Source organism: Anguilla rostrata, chromosome 11, assembly GCF_018555375.3.
Source record: "Anguilla rostrata isolate EN2019 chromosome 11, ASM1855537v3, whole genome shotgun sequence".
Classification (NCBI taxonomy): Eukaryota; Metazoa; Chordata; class Actinopteri; order Anguilliformes; family Anguillidae; genus Anguilla; species Anguilla rostrata.
In genome coordinates this window covers 21896972-21915551 of record NC_057943.1, presented here as the reverse complement: position 1 = coordinate 21915551, position 18580 = coordinate 21896972, and the positions used below count along the sequence as shown (strand labels likewise).

Genomic DNA, 18580 nt, shown 5'->3' with positions numbered 1-18580 from the left:
AATGGTTTACTTCCATCCCAACCCTACCCCCACCCCCACCCATCATTGAGGCTTACTCTGGTAATGTTCAAGTGTTCCCTCCAATAAGACAATGGTGCCAGTCAGTGTGGCCAGCTGTGATGTACAGCACATTAAGTTTTTTACATGGCTGAATAGAAATCGCTACTTGTTGATAAATTGCAAGGGACAAACCAAAAACCTCAAATATTTGCTTTAAGTTTAGGCTTTTATTTTACATTCCACCTCAGAAGGACTGCTCATACCCAGGAATGTGCCTGGTGTTTTGCTATGCATGATTTATTGCTTAAATCAAAGGGAAAACAATCAAGCTTTTCAAGAATAAAGACCATCCTCAAAAGTAGCACTGTTCCAGGGTTGTATGATCTGATTTTCATTTACTTCTTGCCCATCTCTCTGGCACAATCATCATGCCCATAATAGGAGCAGCAATATTTTTTGTATTGAATATAATTTGGTTATGTTGTCTTTACGCAAAAACACACCTGGTCAGATCTGGAAGTACGCATTCATATTCCCTCCATGAAACTGACAGTTGTATACCTAACATGGTGCCTAAAGAGGCTAAGGATGGGTGCTCTGTTTGGGTTCACTTCATGTAATGTAATTGTTTATATTACTCTGGGTCTGGTTTTGACTGTTGCGAGGTAGAGGGTAATTCACTGTTTGTGCTGTGTTTCCTGGTCGCACAGACCACCCATATGGACTACATCGTAGCAGCGGCTAACCTCTACGCTCAGATCTACGGGATTGAGGGTACGCGAGATCGCACAGCTATAGGGAAGGCCCTGCAGCAAGTCCAGATTCCCAACTTCACGCCAAGATCCGGAGTGAAGATCCATACCACTGACCAGGAAATGGAAAATGACAAGGGAGATGTGGGTGAGGAGAGATGCAGCACGACACTCAAAAGGCCTCTCTATGGCCTGACTCACTGGCTTCCAGCTTGAAATGGTGGCACAGTGGTGTTCCACAGCTCCACAGCCTGCGATGGTGACCATTCTCTCTGTCTGTCTGCCTGTCTGTCCTTATACCTGCCCCCAGACGAGGACTTGCTGGAGCGTCTGAAAGGGAGGCTTTCTTCACGCCCAGAACAGAAGAACTCCTTCAGGATGCATCCGGCTGAATTTGAGAAGGTGACGGCGCGGTCGCTCTGCATGCGTCCAGGGTGACACTTGAGCGGTCGGGCCGCCGAGCGGCCGCCTGGAGTCTAGTGACCCCTGGCTGCGTGGGGCCTCACCAGCGGCAGTACTTCCGTTAGGGCACAGAGATACACTGTGTCATTCATTTTAAGCCCTCGCATGTTGGCGTCACCATGCTGTGCTCCCTTTTTAAAAACGTCTATAGTAAGCTCATTGTAAAAAGTGCTTCAAGCCCCAGGAGAGACTTTGAAATGCACAAGGGCCTTCTTCAATGAGCCATTCCTGTGTTCACTGTCCTTACCTAGTTATGTGGTCCTCCTGCAGCTCCAGCTCTTTGAAGTGGCGTGCCCCCCAGCACTTTGAATAGTGGCCCTGCTATAGCAGTCTCCTACCCCTGCCCCTCTGTCACTCTCTGTCTCTCTCTATCTAAGAATGAATAAAAGGCAGTTAAGTAGTGGATGAGTTGTGGGGTTATTTTTTTTTTTTGGGGGGGGTGGGGGGTGATGGTGAAGTCAGAAGCTGCCTCCTCAGGTGTCCCCTGGGATGTGAGTCAGCCCCCCCTCCCCCCACCCTACCTGTGTCCAGAGGGATTTAAGCAGAGTCAGGTTGCCCACGTGGGTCACCTGACATGTCCGCCGGCCACCATACGCCAGCAGTCACCCCCGCCGTCTTTGTTGTGCCGCATGTCTGAGGCGTGACCTCATACATTATGTCATTTAGAGAAGGAAATTAGATTTTTGGAAACAATGGTGGTGCGTGAACAGTTGATGCGTTATCAAAATTAAAGTGACAAAACCACAATGGTCCCTTCTCGTTTAGCTTTTGAACTCTTAATCATTCCTTAAAACCTTGGACTTGGACAGGTTCTTGTTAAAGGTATTACCGTTTAACAATGAATGAAATTTTTAAAAAAAAGATTCCTGACATACAAGGTTTATGGCCTGTCTGGATGACCTGTTCAGTCTTTAACAAAATTGCCTCCTTGAGATGATACAGTTACCACTACAGCACTGTACAGTAGGAATCTTTAAAGGAGTCCTTTCATCAGTCGATGTGTTGTGTGATTATGTAGGGGAGAGCAAAAGTATTAGTACTAACTTAAACAATACATATCTGTCTATACTTTTGAACTGTCCCTGCAGGATGATGACACCAATTTCCACATGGACTTCATTGTTGCAGCGTCGAACCTGAGGGCTGAGAACTATGATATCCCCCCTGCTGACTGGCACAAGGTGGGAATCCTCACTCCCATCGTTGTAGGCTTGCGTGCGACAGAATGGTTGTACCCATCTGAAATCTCTGTGTGCCACTGTGTGTGTGTGTGCCTATAAAATGTTCTGTCAGAGCTTGCTCTTGCACGGAGACGATACAGCTCAGTTTTGTAGCCTGCAGCAAAAGGAGATCTTGAATAAACATTTGAGCTTGTGTCAATCAAGAGGAAAGGAGCGTTGCTGAAAATGTCGCCTAAAAAGCCTGGCACCTCTCACTCTAGAAAGTTTTTTGCTGGCTGCCCCCTCCTTCGTCCTCAGGCTGTGTTTTTAAACCTGCACACACCTGCCTTCCAGGGACCTGACCTTTGTGTAAAAGCTGAACTAATCACAGTACTTTAGCTGTTGTGTAGGCTTGTTACTTGAGCCTTGTGTAGAGCAGGCAGGCAGGTGAGGGGGAGGAGACTGCAGGGAGTGCCTTGGAGGGAGAATAAGCTATCATGCAGCTACTTGTTGATGTGGAGATGTGATGATGGGGGGGGGTCAGAGGACTTATAGAGATTTGCCCACCCTTAGGTTCTAGAAAAAATAGGGAGTAGAGAGCATCTCCATATGATTGGCTCCAGGATGGTTAGGTGTGTGTTTCAGGGAGATTGTTGAAGGTACAGAAAAGGGCTGAACATGCAGGCCGAACTTAAGGGGGGAATGATTTAGGGAAGGGGTGTGTATGTGTGCATATGTGCATGAGGTGTGCAGGTCCCTCCCAATCCAATGGAACCACTGCAAGCCAGTATTCAGCCTTTAGGTAGATTAAATAAAACCAAAATGATAAAACTATGTTTGCCATATTTTTGTGACTGCAATGCTGAAATATATGTTTAAATCCAACCCATGGATTGTCTGGTTGGTTGGATTCACATAGTACCTTTCAGGCAGATGGCTTGTGACATGGTTTCAGAAATGTGAGAACAATGTGATTCATCTTTCTGCGAAGCTACTGACTTTCCACTGTTCTCCCTTTCTGGTACCTCCTCTTCTTTCTTCTCCTGTCTTTTCAACTTGTCATCTTTTCAATGTGTCGTCACATATCTTTGGTTTCCTCCCAAACCCTCACACCTCCTATCCTCTACCTTCCTCTCCCCACCTCTTCACCCACTCTCTCCTCTCCTCCGTCCTCACCCTTTCCCCTCCCCAGAGCAAGCTGATTGCCGGCAGGATCATCCCAGCCATCGCTACAACAACGGCGGCGGTGGCAGGTCTCATGTGTTTGGAGCTGTACAAGGTGGTTCAGGGTCACAGAAACATAAGGTCCTTCCGCTCGGCCTACATCAACATGGCCGTCCAGCACTACGTCATGTCTGAGCCCTTCAGAGCCCCCACATACTATGTGAGTAACAGCCTGACTAGTGCTTATAGAATGATGGACTCTGTAGACCAATCAGGCAAGGCACACATCAGTACTGCTAGGGTGTAGGTTGCTGGAGACTAGTTACTCATACATATTTGTCCTTTGTTCTATCCTGGAAGAAGGCCATTTTTTAGATCTTGGGAGCACTGCTGTCGGTTACGAAACTGTTTGTGTGGAGTGTGTTAATATGCTTAGTTTATTTTTGTCTGTGTGCGTGTGTGTGGGAGCACTCTGTATATGAAATGTTCATGGAGGTGTACTGTGTTACTATCACCATACAGATGCATTCAAGATAAATGCTCACAAGTGTAAGTCCAGAAGAAGGAGGTATCCAAAAGGATCCATCCATTAGCTGCTGCAAAGTAAAAGAAACTAGCCATTATTTTTTGGCTGTTGAGGGATGGCATAGTCTGCTTGCTTATGAGATGATTTACTGTTATTGTATATCATGGCTGCTGGGCTGCCCTGAGCTGGGATGGGTGTGTTCAAGGCAGTGCTTAATGTTTTTATACGGCTGATACTGATGTAATTTCTTTCTGAGGTCTCATTTACTGCGTCTCTTTCATTCATTTTCTTTAGTTTTACGAATATTTGTTTGAAAAGATATATTTGGCCTTTTAAAATAGGTAACATGTTTCAAAAAAGTTGGGTGGGTGGGTGCACACTATCCTTCAGTACTTCACGGACTGTAGGCCCTGTGAACAATTAATTTCAAATGTTTTATGAATTATTAATGGGTTATTAATGGGTTGTTTTTTTTTTTGTAACAACGAAGAGTGGTTAATTCATTTCGATAGACAGAATTCTTATATTTGCGTCTTTAAATCATTTAAGGTCAGCTATTACAGAAAAAAACCTGGCCCCTAATTGGCTATTTCTATCACTTCAAAAGCACTGGAGCTCAGGTTTGGGTGGGAGGTATGCGGGGGGATGCTACAGGATCCTGAATAGCTTCTGCACATGCGCACTGGCTTTGCTCTTTTGTGTGGGGTGCATGGACGGCACACACTCACCTGTGAGGCAGTGTGCCACTGTCTTAGTCCAAGACCCTCATCAGTGCTGCGCTTGTTCACTGCTGCATGATAAATAACCCCAGACCTGCTGACAGAGCAAAGTCAGAGCAGGCCAGGAGGGAAGGCAGTCCATTTCACACCAATCCACATGTCATCATCTTTGTCTTTGCCACGAGCCCCAAAATGGGCCCCGCCGTCTCCTCTCGACATATGTTCTCCTCCTGGCTTCCTAATCTAAAGCACATCCCTGGAGGTGTCTGTGCGGGGCCTGGCGGCATGTCCGAGCCGTACGCTGATGTCGGCCCCTGTTTTGATGTCACCGGTCAGGATGCAGCCAGGGCAGGAGGGGGAGGGACCCTGGGTTCGTCTGTGAGGATGTGTGTGCGGAGGAGGGGGTGGGGTGGTCTGAAGGGGGGAAAGCTGACCTTGTCTTTGGAAGTGTTTTGATTCTCCGACCAGAGCAACCTCAGCCAGTCATTATCAGCCTTTGAGATGAGAGATACGAATCGGTGCTCCGTAATTGCTCTTGGACACTGCTTATGTAAACTTTTTCGTCCAAGTTGGAAAAAAATGTCTAGCTCCATCATTTTCTGCCAGAAAAATGACAGAGATTAAGAGGTTCTGCCCTGGACTGGACTGAACAACGAATTGAAGTGATTAGATCATTTCTTTACCCTGGTTTTATGGATGGCTTTTCTAATTTATATGGAAAGCTTTGGCCATACTTTGTGAAGCCATGCCAGTACAACATTTTGTACTGAATTGAATTTAACTTAAAGGAGAAGTGACTGTTTGAGATAAGGAGAAGTTTAGAGAGAGAGAGAATTTGAGAGAGAGAGAGAGAGATTTGATTTGTATGTCCTATTTATTTGAATATCACACAAAATATAATTGCAGAAACAAATAAATAAGCAGTAACTTTCATTCATTTCATTGCATTGTTTCTAAAAGGCACTAAAAAAGGGACAAAAAAGCCGAAAAAGATTTTAAAAGCAACAAATGCAGTCACAATAAAAACTATATTAAACAATAAAACCATCAGAAAACAGACCACCAGTAAGACAAAGGTAAAATCAATAAATAAAATAAATAAGTAAAAACACAATAAAACCAGAGTAACGAGAGAGAGAGGGGGGAGAAGAGATGGGATGGGGGGAAGAGATTTATGGCAGAAAACAGAAGGATCTGTCAAGGTTCCCGGTACTATTGCCATGGTAGATTCAGCTGCAATCAGTTTGTAAGCTAAGCCAGATTGTTTCACTGGTCTTCTTGCTGATTAGCCCCTTGGGTAGAAGTCACTTTACCCTGTGACCCCACCCAGGCTGCTGGGTGTGTGTGGGGCCCAGAGGAGGGGAGGGCAGAGAGGGGTGATGGGGTCTCCCCAGGTGAATGGTCTGGTTGGCATTACCTCATTAACTGCTGAGCCACCACCTCAAACTGCCCTTGCAAAATTCATGCTTTGGAGATTTACTTGTATAGTTATTTTCTTTATAGTGCGCATAACAGACATGCACAACTGACCCAAGTTTATATGATGACTGAAAGGAAATGTTGGGTTATTGAGCTGTTCACTTCAAAGAGTAGCTCTTTTCTTGCTGTAGACTTGGAGCTACCACTCATCTATAAAGACCTGAGATTTCGTAAGTACCGCTGCAGGCTGGAGTTTGTGTGGGTGGGTGTAGCATTACCAAATCTCTACCTGACGGCAAAACCCAGCGGATTACCTGATCTGCCCAATGCTGGCTGAGTAATGACCTCACTTAGTCAGCTCGTATTCTCATTTTAGAGTTGCCCAATGCTCTGAGCACTCCTACAGAACCCTCGCTTTATAGAGGCACAGACGTGATCTCATTTCTAGAATGTCAGCATTCAATACTCTTTTTTTTTTTCTTAAAAATGATTACAGATCATTGGAAAAGCCAGTGACTTATGATTACTGATTAGCATGATGAGTAGCCTTTAACATGGACCACTAGAATTCTATGATCCATATTTTGTTATGTATAAAGAGCACAGTATATGAAGAGTGATCCTAAGAGTCCACTCTTAGGATCAGACGTAGAGGCTCGGGTCAGGGAAGCAGCCCATATGGAAAGAAGCCTGTCTCAGGTTACTCTGGGGAGTATTTGGGGGTGTGCTCCTTAATTGAGGTGAGGGCTGAGCAAGCTGTCTGACCAGATGGAGAAGTGGCATGAAAGATGTAACAGGAGAGCTGGTTGGTATACTTCACCTGTAGTCTGAGCACATGCTGAGACTGAGATGATGTACTGTATTTGTAGGTTAGGAAAAGTAGAAGCACATTTCATTATTTTCCTGCTATTCATAATGAGATGCACTGGGCAATTTATGTACAGTGCCTGTTTTGGGGCCTCATACGTTGCCTGAAGTGTTGTATATGAGTGTAATCTACAGTGAATGTGAATGATATCTAGCAGTAATATTAGTGTGCTGTATCTATAGCAATGATGACTGTTGTATATGGGACAGTAATCTGAATGATGGACACTATGTGAATGATCAAAAGTTTCTGGACACCCCTTGGTCTGAAGCAGTGTTTCAAGGTTTGGACAAGGCCCCTCAGTTCCAGCAAAGGCAAATCTAGATCATTCTAGAAGATTCTGTGCTTCCAACTTTGTGGCAGAAGTTCAGGGATGGCCCTTTCTCGTTTCAGCATGACATTGAACCCGGGCACACAGTGAGGTCCATATAAAAACGGTTTTGTCGAGATGGGTTGTCTGGCCTACACAGGGCCCTGACTTCAACCCCATCCAACACCTTTGGGATCAATTGGAAAGCCAACTGCGAGCCAGGCCAAATTGCCTAATCAGTACCTGACCTTACTAATGCCCCTCTGACTGAATGAAAGCAAATCCCTGCAGCAATGCTCCAACATCTAGTATTAAGCCTTCCCAGAAGAGTAGAAGTTGTTATAGCAGCAAAAGCTGGACCATCTCCATATTAACATCCATAATTTTGGATGCGATGTTGGATGTCAGGTGTCCACATACTTTTGGCCATATGGTGTAGGTACAGAAGTAATGTTATGTGAGGTTTCTCTGTCTACTGACTGCAGCCATACAGATTACATGGCTATATTTTCTGTACTTAGTACTTATTCATAAAATATAATTTGGCAAATCTCTGCCTGATAGGGGCTATGCAGTTTCCTTGAAGAAAAATAAAAGCCTGGCTCAGACTAGGGCACACACACAAAGGTGTTTCTAGATTAGTTGGCCTTACGCCACACTGAGCATTGACTTTATTTTGATCAGACTAAATTTCCTGGAGGATTACTAGAGATTTTATTAGTGTGCTTTTGAAGCATGTGCTGGCTGCAGCTGTTTAATCTCCCTTAAATTTGATATTAAATACGAAAGAAAGGCCTCCTTCAGATGAGACCAGCGCACCGAAGAGTTCCTGGTGAGACTCCGATGGACGGGCTTCCTGCCCTGTTGTTTTAAGGAACGGCGCGGTGACTGCTTCTTGGTTTTCGGCTGAGTGACTCCGAGCATTTAATGCCTTTTCTGTGAAACTCTCGGGGCAGCAGGGAAAGCCTAATGAGCTAAGAACACTTTCAACGCGGGCCTACATAAACACTAATAAGGCTCTCGGGTTACAGGCAGGCGACCTGATCGGAGCTGGGTGTTTTTAAGTGTCGGTGGCGTCTGGTCACGGCGCCGCTGGCCCCAGGGTTACTGCCACTCAGGGGATCAGAGTCTTGTCCTGAGTGATAATGGGGACTCGCTGTGCGGAGTCAGGAGGGGCACATGCAAGCAGCACAGCCGGGGTCACCTCTCAGTCTCTTCTCAGTGGCTTAGAAAGCTTTGGCGGCTCTAGCTCAGACATCATGACTCTTGCCTGAGTCACCATTCACCAGAGTCCTCAATCGCCATTCATCAGATGTGCACTGTGTATGTACAGTATGTTCTCATTATCAGATTATCTGTATTAAATTGATCAATTTGCAAAGGCATTCTTTCTTCAGTGCCTCCCCTTTTCTTTTATCAACAACATACTTTAAGAAGAGCAAACATATTCAGGACATGTACTTGTGTTATGTCTGTGGATACTGAATGAAAAAGCAAAAAAAAAAAAAAATCTATGGTAGTAATCCCCAAGCAGTACAAAATATCTAAGACCAAACAGGAAGAAAGTCACTTGGAAATTAAGTGCACGGATGATGTGGAAGATGCCACTGATTCAGCTTCAGCCGTCACTGTAAACTGTTTAGATGAGCTTCTCACCACCTGTGAGTCTGCTGCACAGATATGGACGTCATGCTGACTCATTATATCCCACAACCTCCTGTCTCCTTTGTGGAGTTCGATCTCTTTGTGGGCCCGACCATATTTGAGTTGGCGGCAAGGAAATTCTTGCACACTAGTTTCTCCTCCCAGGGCCAACTCTGTAGCCTGAGTAGGAAGTGTTATTTTCTTCTGTGACGTAGCTCTGGACCTTAATATCCCAACACACACCAGGCTGAGAACTCAGCGAGACGAACTGGCCATTCTTCATGAGGATTTTACGCTTTGACTATGCTTTGTAGGACTTACATAATACTTAGTAGGAGTTACGTAATACGTCTGCCCCCAGTCTCAATGCACACTCCTACTCAGGCCGTGCACATAGAATGCACCCTCGCAATGCACCCTCCCACTCAGCCTGTACACATAGAATCAAGCCGTTACTTAGGTGCAGAGAACTTTCTTTTTTGGGTAGTTGACCACAAAGTAACAGAATACATTGGCATACAATATACAAAAAAATATACTGTAGTTCTATAATACCATGAAGTCTGACAAATAGAGAGACTCATATTCAGATTCATCCCACTGAAACCAAAGCAGCAATAATTAGTATATTTTGTAAAATATTTGAAGACATTATTTTATACTTTTGTCAATGCATATTGCAATGTATTATACATGTTTTAAATGGCAATTTATTAATTTGTAAAAGAGTCAGTGCTTTCATAACATTGATATCATTGGCGTGCTTCATTAAACTCAAAAATACGTCAAGAATATAAATATATTGACTCTCCCTAAATTGAATATATATTAACTGCATTTTGGGACAAAAGGTAAAGGCTGATTTGAAAGACACCAGCTTCGGGTCAGTGCATTACTATGCCATGGAGACCTATGTCTGGCTGGAGATCAAGGCTGTGCTGCTCTGTGTGTACTTGAGGTCCCTGGTGGTGCATTTGGGTAAAGTTTGATTAATTGCAGGCTGTTAGTGGTGAGAATGAGGAATCAAGTGACCCAGTTGCCTCTATAGTAACCTCTCTAGAGAAGAGTTTGACCCTCATAAACAAGAGGGTAGAGGATCTGTATTCCATGATGCTTTGTCCCTGGTTTGCATGGGAATATGGGTCCAACTCAAAGTTGTTTAATTCTGTTTCCCTTAGCGACTTTAAAAAACATTTTTGTTGATGTGTTTGATGCAGGGTGGGCTTCCTTTAAACAGCTGTTTCCTAAAATATGAAATTTCCAGTGTATGCTTCCTTAAAGATCTACAAAAATATGGACAAAAGAAAAATAACCTAATTTAAGCTATTCAATGTCAGCTATTCAATATTGCGGATATGTGATCTGGAAATATTTTATGATCCACTTGTATCTCATAGAACAATATAGGATTTCATTAGTCAAGCGTATTGTCTCCTTTTGTTTGATTTAGTTCATTTCTTTTAGTGGTTGATGATGGTTAGGAACCCTTCTGCAGTCACACAAGTATGAGTAATGTGTATACTTCAGGCTGAAGGCAATTTAAATATGACCTGTGATTATATTTCAATTATCATTTCATCTCATATTTCCTGGCAGATTGGAGCTCACATTAATAGTGTTTAAATACCGACGTCCTTGACATCAGAATGGCTGTGGCATGCTCTTCAGCACAGTCACGAGTCTGTATTTCAGGAGGACTGATTTGCATGCAGCGCGATACGTCTCTCAACGTGAAATCTACAGATGTTCTCAGGAATCTACGTGGAATATAGCACTACTCCGATGCAACCGGTTTCTGTATCAGGGAAAGGTCCGGGCGGAGGGGAAAAGCATGGGCTCCTAATTATGCTCAGGGGTGTTGTCCTATGAAATGGGATCCGCTGCCCCGAAACTAGACACTGCCGCAGTGAGAGTTCCAGCTGGAGGCCTTCTGGCCTGCACATTCTGGGGGACGGGTCTGAGATCTGAAGGGTTAATGTTCCCCCACCCTGGCCCTGATGCATGCCGGCCCCCTCCGTCCGCCCTTGCCCCCGCCCCCTCGCTAATTGAATTAGCCGTGTCAGAGCGAGCTTCTAGGCTCAGCAGAGCAGCGGCTGAAGGCCGGAGCTCACAGAGCCCCTTTTGTTGGGTTTTGGCAGAAATGACGGCTATTTCCTGCCTTTCGCAGGAAGTGCCATATTGGAAGCAGATTTCCCAGAGAGCCGCTCTGATCTCGCCCAGTTCCTAATCACTTGCAGCTTCGCCTCAGCAGAGAGGAGGAGGGGAGCCTTTGAAACTCATCTGCCCCTGCCTTCTCTTTCTTTCCTTTTTTTCTTTCTCTGCTTTTTCATATTTTTTTCCTCCGCGTAGATTTACTTGCATTCCTCTTTCTGCTCCCGTGTCATTGCCCAGTGGAGTCCACCATGGGTATCATCAGTGCAGCGGGGGGCAACCCAAACTGGGGGCAGAAAGTCACAGCACAGTGTCAATATAAATTCAAAGAGCAATTTATGGCATGTTATCATGGCCTTTTTATATTTTATTTTTGAAAGGCTCAGAGGGCAAATGTACGGCCATCTGTTGGATATAAAGCTGTCAGGAAAAAGCTATCTGACCCTTGCATCAACCCAAACATTGTGTCACCCTAAGTAAATGGAAATATTTGGCTTGTTGCCTGGTTGGCACTGTATGCTTACCATAAGAGGGCTTTTCTACATGGAATTCTCTGTTTGTCCCATCACTGTTAATGTCTGCTATGAATGTCATGTGACATGCCCTTATGATATGTGGAGGAGTGGGGGTTACATTAATTGCATTGGAGGCCTAAGATGAGCATCCCCCTGCTTACATCATTGAGACTGTTTGAGCAGCGTTGATTTGTTTCTGAATAGCCCTTAGATATTTTGTCTGTTCTGAGACCATTAAAGACACACACATACCATACATACCATACCATGGTCTCCTCCATGTTACTCCCTGTACTTTCTATAAATGCAAATTTGAAAGAGAAGCGATTTTTACAGCTATAAACTCAAGTCATGTATAGTGTACAGACTGTCATGTGCTTTTTATTGTTTTTTTATTTATTGGCCTCCCTTTTTACATTCACTTTGAGTAGAATATTATATTTTAAATATGTGCACTTTCTGGGAAGTATAGCGTTAATATATTTTGAAGTGCTGTATTTATAATGTTTTAATCATTGGAGAAAATATTAATTAAATTGAAAAATATTAATAATAAAATCATAAGCAATATAAATATTGAAATATAAATCATATGGTGATCATATTCTGTGCATTATACATTATAATAATATGCACATATTTTGAAGTATTTAAATATTATGATGATAGATTTTGATTTTAATATATTGAAATATATTTAATCTCAACAAAAGTTGTTAAGTAGCTACCATTTTCTCTGGGTTCATGAGCATAACCTAAAACAACATTTCCGAGCACACCCTAATGCCAGTGACATGAAAAACCAGTTACCAGTAGATCTTCAGTGGTCCTCTGGTATGTATTTAAGCCCACATTGTGGTTCAGTCTTTATGAATGGGTTACAGATAGTCAGCTCTTTCAGTCATTTATTCTCCCTTCAGAGTTTGCATTGCATATGGATCACATTGAGGACAAAGTAATGGAGGCTCTGGGTAATGCCATGGTAGAATGTATAACCACAGATGAGGCCAGTAGTTCTCTCCAGCATCAGGAACATTGGAAGCTTTATCCTAGAGAGGCACTAGTCCAGGATTTATTTGGTAGCCATGCTTGCTCCTTGTGAGTTCTGCAGTCTGGATTACAGTGGTGATAACCCCAGGGTCACGGGGAGCGTGCAGGGAATTAGACCTTAAACTGTAGCTGTGTCTAGCAGGAGACCCTCCTCATGTACTGCAAACACTCCTGAAGGATTCCAGCACAACTGTACATGTAACTTGATCGCTGGCATCAGTAAGAGTTCTGTGCTAAAGATCTGTTGCTTCTATTTATGTAGAGCATTGTTCACAGAGCCCGGTGGGTTGAAGCACACGTTCCCAACGTGGGAAAGGCACACTAGGGACCAAGCTGTGGCAAGACGCTCCCATAATTCCCAAGAAGCAGCTCTGTGATCAGCGGGGTGTGTGGGACTCTTTGCAAGGTTAAGGATCACTCATGGCTAATTGCATGATGCCCAAATACGAATCCCACAATGCCATGGTCTCATGGGGAAGGAAGCCTCCACAGTCGCCAGCCAAAACACTGTGATACTGGGGCTTTCCCAGAGCTGGGTGAATCTCTGCAGTCTCGACATATGTCCCTTATTTGAGAGCGGTCAGGAAGCAAAACATCATTTGCCATTGGCTCAATCCAGTGAGCCAATGGCATGCTCAAGCCTTTGATTTAACACTGTTAGAAGCAGGTTTATAATTCCAGGTATCAATCTACCTTGATGAAAATATTCACAGGTGTTTTCCCTACATCTATATAGTTTGAATATTATCTAGATTTTGTGATAAATAAGTAAGTTCAATGCAATAGTAACATGAGTAAATATGACTCTAGGGTGAAAATTCATTGTGCAGAAGAATTTATATTCAGAAGGTCTTGAAATTCTAAAAACATGTCATGACAAAAAGTCATTTTTATTTAGCCAAAAATTCCAAGTAATAAATCATTTTAGAAGCAACCAAGCTTGGTTGCATTACCTTAAATTTATGTTCTGTTTTTGCAAAATCACCCAGCGAGAGTTCAAAATAACATCAGCTTGCTCGCTGTATTTAAAGACCGCTGCTAACTGTTTTTTTGCTGTGTTTATTTTAGTGTGCTATTCTCGGAGCATTTTTGCAGTCCCTGTTGAGATATTTTTTGCTCTCTGTGTTGTTTATGTTAGCAGCAGGTCTTAAGCCACTGGTCCTATTGTGTGAATGTGGCTCCAGAATCAGGCGCTAGTGAAGGTCCTTGTGGGAGAGTGTTGCCATGGCCACCACGCCACCTCATGCCAGTCTTGAGAGCGGGAATGCTGGCCTGCCCCTTCTCCCTTAGAGTCACCCGGTGAACTGGTTTTGACAGCCCTTGTAATTACAGAGGGCAGGTCCGTCGCAGAAATCTGGCCAAATGCTGAGCGTGGCTGTGTCACTGGGGGGAGGGTTGTGTCGCCACACAACCCTCGCCTGGCCCGTACAAAAGGCCGCCACCGAAGGGTCCCGGAGCGAACACGATACGCGCCCTTGATCCCCAATCCTCAGAGAGACGCCGCTTGTAGTTCATTGTGGGAGCGTAATTCAAGACTCTGCCTGAATAACCCGCTGGACACAGAGGGCCTGTAAGGAGCACAATCGGCTTGTGCCTTCTGTTGTTTTTTTATTCGCCCGCTTTTCTCAGAAACGCATCTGCGCTACTGTCTGCTGCTGATGGGCACAGCGTTCGTTCGGTCCTCTCGGCCACCAGTTTGCTCGAGTTTCTGCTGCTTTACTGCAGAGTGTTGCGCAGATATTTCTCCATTGTGCATACTCTGGTGTGCAGTGCACTGCCGTTTGCTTACTTTCCCCCGGTTGTTTCTTTTTAGTTAATACTGAGCTGTTTTACCTTGGCTTCCTCTTTGCCTGTGCATATCCCTCTGGCTGACTTCAAAGCCTTTGTGCTTCCCCTGGTGCGGTAAGGCCGTCCACCTGAGCAGGTGTTTTCAGCCAGGTGGGGGTCTCCTAGCAACCAAGCAGGTGATACGGGTTTGAAAAAAACAAGCAGATGTGAGAAGCACTTAGATGTTCCCCCAGGCAGGATTAATTCTTCAAAAATGTAAAAAAGAGCAGATGTCATTCGTATATGATTTTATATAAGCCTAATATAAATATATATTTTTTTATTTTTCACTCACCTATTTGTTTTCATTTCAGTTCATTAAAAATACCCTTGATCCTGTTGTTTTCTCTAAATCAGTTACACATTTATAAACATATTCATGTTTTTTAGATTGGACTGGTAATTTTCAGTTCATCCCCACTAAACCCACTATAGGTTTGCTAATGTGAAGATGTCTCCTGTGTGTTTACAGTTTTCTAAATGTCTGCCAGCACTGATTTTAGAGGTTTAGAGAGGAGGCAGTATATGATCGGCAGTAAGCTCCAGGGTTTAGTTCAAATTCTCTGTTCATATACAAATTTAACTTGCCTTTGAACCTTTGAATGATTCACATGCACAAATCCTACATTGAATTTAGTCATAGCCAGTGATCCTGATGCATGTTCTTCATACATAATTTATGCCACAGTGAAAAGGACACTAACATAATGGGGGCATGAATCCTGAGAGTAACAGGAACAGATTGGCTCTGATTGGAACATTTGATTACAATTAACAACCTTCTATTTATCATTTATTATTGCGTCAATGCCCAGAATGGTGCATAGACTGGAACTGTTTATGCTTCATAGTAAGCAGCCCAAACTGCACTCAGTCTTTGTTCCTTGTGGCTCTCCTCCTCAGGGCTTACGATCTCACTGCAGTTATACTGAGACCGTGGCGTCTTTGCACAGATGTTAAGATGTGGCTGCCATGGATGCGGTCAAATTTTAAACAATCTTTTGAAGCGCTGACAAAAAAGTACCCCAGTGACCACAGTTCATTTCATGATCCTGGTGGGCTGGTTTGGGGTGGCATAGTGGTAACTTGAGTGGCACAACTTGGCTATTTTAAATTAGAGGGATAAAGAAAGGGAAGGAAGGAATGAACAATGAGCTTGGTTCTAGATCATCATGGGACAGATTGCTATTTTAGCCTATTTATAAGAATTGCCTTATGTGACATTTGATTGTGTTTCCCATGTGGTGGTGATAACCAGTGGCGCCGTATTGGGGGTTGGAGGGGGGGGGGGGGGTGATTCCAATGGCCCTGACTGACAGGGACCCCCAAAAAAGTGTGCTCTAAATGTACAGAAATGGGGTGGTCTGGGGTGGTGGGGCCAAATGTGAGATCAGAATCCCTGGCAATGGCCCTGGTGGTACCTCAATTCCACAAGGTTTTTCTGTTCCATCCCCCCCAGCAGGATCAAATGCCACAGAAAATCTATCTTTATGACCTGGTGAACCAGCCTGTATCTTAAGTCTGCTTACATCTGAGCAAGATGGGGAAGCGCTTCCAGCATCGCCGGGATGTGGGAATGCAAGCTGAAACATTCTTTTTGCTCTACCTCAAGTGCTCAGGTGTTGTAGAATTACTTTTTATAAGGACTGTAAGCTGCACCAAATGCTGTCATAATTCAAAAAACAGATTCTCTGTAAAATCCTCATATATACTCATATATGAGTATATATGATCATATGAGTATATACAAACATTGATAATACAACTTAGTCAGACCAGACCAGACTGGCCAATATCACCTTGTATTTTGATAGCAGTCTCGTCTGCTTGGGTTCTCTTTCTTTGGGCACAATCACTGTTTAACATTCCAGACACAGACCAAAGCCACATGTGGCAGCCCTGCGGTTGATAATTGCATACCATCTATTATCACAACAACAATTTTCACATGTGCTTATTATGCCTCGGGCTGATTCAGTTATGGTTTCACGCTCTCTACTGCCCATTGGCGAATTCTAACAATCCGGCGTCGCTGTGAAGTGGTTTCTGCCGCTTGGTTTTTGGAAAGCTCTGGCCTCCTCATTACGCGACCATTTGCATCCCGTTCCCCTGTCTGGAGTTAAGGCAGCATGTGTGAGTGATTAGGTGGCCAGAGGGTCTGGTCGGCCCTGTGGGTCCGAGGCTCCCGTCTCCCCGCGGCAGCCTTTCACACTTAGATGTCAGGGCAGCGGCGTGGTCCCCGGGCCCAAGGCTGGGACCTCTTTAGAGATAATTAACTTATCTGTCGCCACCGAATCGCTTTGAACTGAGTAGCGTGTCTGTACCCAACTCTACAAAGGGCAGGATTGACACCCCCCCCCCCCCCCATACTAAAATAACATCTTCCTCTCCCCCGCAACTTAGCCAGTCCTTGCTCGAAGTGATCAGAGTCTAATCAAAAAGGCCTTTAAAACTTATGCGGTCAGAGACAAAGGCAAAAGTTACGGCTGAGGCCTGCAAGATATTGGCACATTTTTATACTGTGGTCATTTTCTTTCTCCCTTGATAAGTCTGTTCTCTTTTCTTTGCCAGTAGCAAGAAACCGAAAGGGGTTGTGATTAATGTTGTCTTGCTGGAATTCGGTGTTTTGACACCAGACTGTTGCTCAGGAATTCCACACGCAGGATAAACTGTTTTTTTTATTTTTATTATTTCTTCTTTGATAAATCTATTCTTGGGTAATATTTGTCACAGGAAGTATATAATCAATCTAAATTTGGAAATTTGGAAATTTGGAAATTTGGAAATCAAGCCCAGTTCAGACGTAATGACTGATACTCACGTATTTGTGCCTGAATAGTATTTTCAGTATTCCAGACAGAGAATGGTGCAAGGAATATGACTCAGTTTTGAACAGAGTACATTACTCCCATCGTCCTGTGATTATCTAAGTCCATTTATGTCAAAGTGGTAGCAGTGCTTTACGCAGTTTCTGAATTTGTGCGTGGGTGTGTATGTTCCTGCGCGCATTTCTGTGCAATGCTAAAATTAGTGGCGCGTACATTCTGATAACTTTAGCATGGCCGAAACTGTTAAATCACAGAAAAACTTTTTGTGTTCTTGCAACAGAATGGTTGTGAAAATTTCTGTGTCCTGTGTGTGTGTGTGGGGTGGGGTGGGGTGGGGGGGTATTCTATATTTTTATTGCTTCATTATGTTTGTTTTATTCTTGCACAGTACAAAAACCCAGTGTATATCTATAAAATATAAAAGCTGTCTGTACCCCAGTTTTAAGGGTTTTAAACATCAGGGATATAGAGCATTTTTTATTGCCTTAATTCTCACTCTGGTCTATAATGGATAACTGCAGCCGGGGGTGGCAGAAGAGTTGTCACTCCTGTTGCTCTCTATAGCCAGTCAGGTGAGGGTTAGGGGTACTGATACCTTTCCAACAACCAATCAGCAAAAATACACTCCCCGTGTCTGCATGGATTTCCTCCGGGTACTCCAGTTTCCTCTCACAGTCCAAAAAAATGCAGGTAGGCTAATTGAAATGAGTGAATGGTGTGTGCGCCCTGCGATAGATTGGCGACCTGGCCACGGTGTATGCCTGCCTCTTGCCCAATGCACGCTGGGATAGGCTCCAGCAGCCCCCATGACCCTGCCCAGGATAAGCAGGTATAGATCATGGATGGGTATTGGCGCTATTGAATCTGTGAGGATTTTATTAATGTTTTGAGTTTGAGTATTTTAATAATTTATTATTTGATTATTGAGCAAAAAATCTGGGTCCTTGGCTTTCTATAAACTTCCAATGCTTGTCACTGATTGCTGCTGATGTCAACACTAACTAGCCCCCACTGCTGCTGTTTAAATTGGGATGGTCTCCACTTGCACTTTTGACAGGCAGCAGAATCAGGGAGGCAAATTCAGCCATTATGGTGGAAGTACTTTCAGTTGTGCCATGCTGTAGTCATGTCAAGAAATGCTAATTACTCCTAAGCTATTTTCTTTTCAGAAAAAGTAATTGAGGT

General features: G+C 43.9%; 1 protein-coding gene across 3 annotated transcripts in view; it reads left to right on the top strand.

Moving 5' to 3' along the window:
- Positions 1–18580, top strand: part of uba7 (ubiquitin-like modifier activating enzyme 7) — a 61640-nt gene that overhangs the window by 18633 nt on the left and 24427 nt on the right. For all 3 annotated transcript variants that reach the window (XM_064298747.1, XM_064298746.1, XM_064298745.1), the window contains exons 19-22: positions 711–900; positions 1063–1154; positions 2303–2395; positions 3567–3758. In XM_064298747.1, the coding sequence (XP_064154817.1) occupies positions 711–900; positions 1063–1154; positions 2303–2395; positions 3567–3758 (567 nt within the window). The remainder of the gene's footprint in view (positions 1–710; positions 901–1062; positions 1155–2302; positions 2396–3566; positions 3759–18580) is intronic.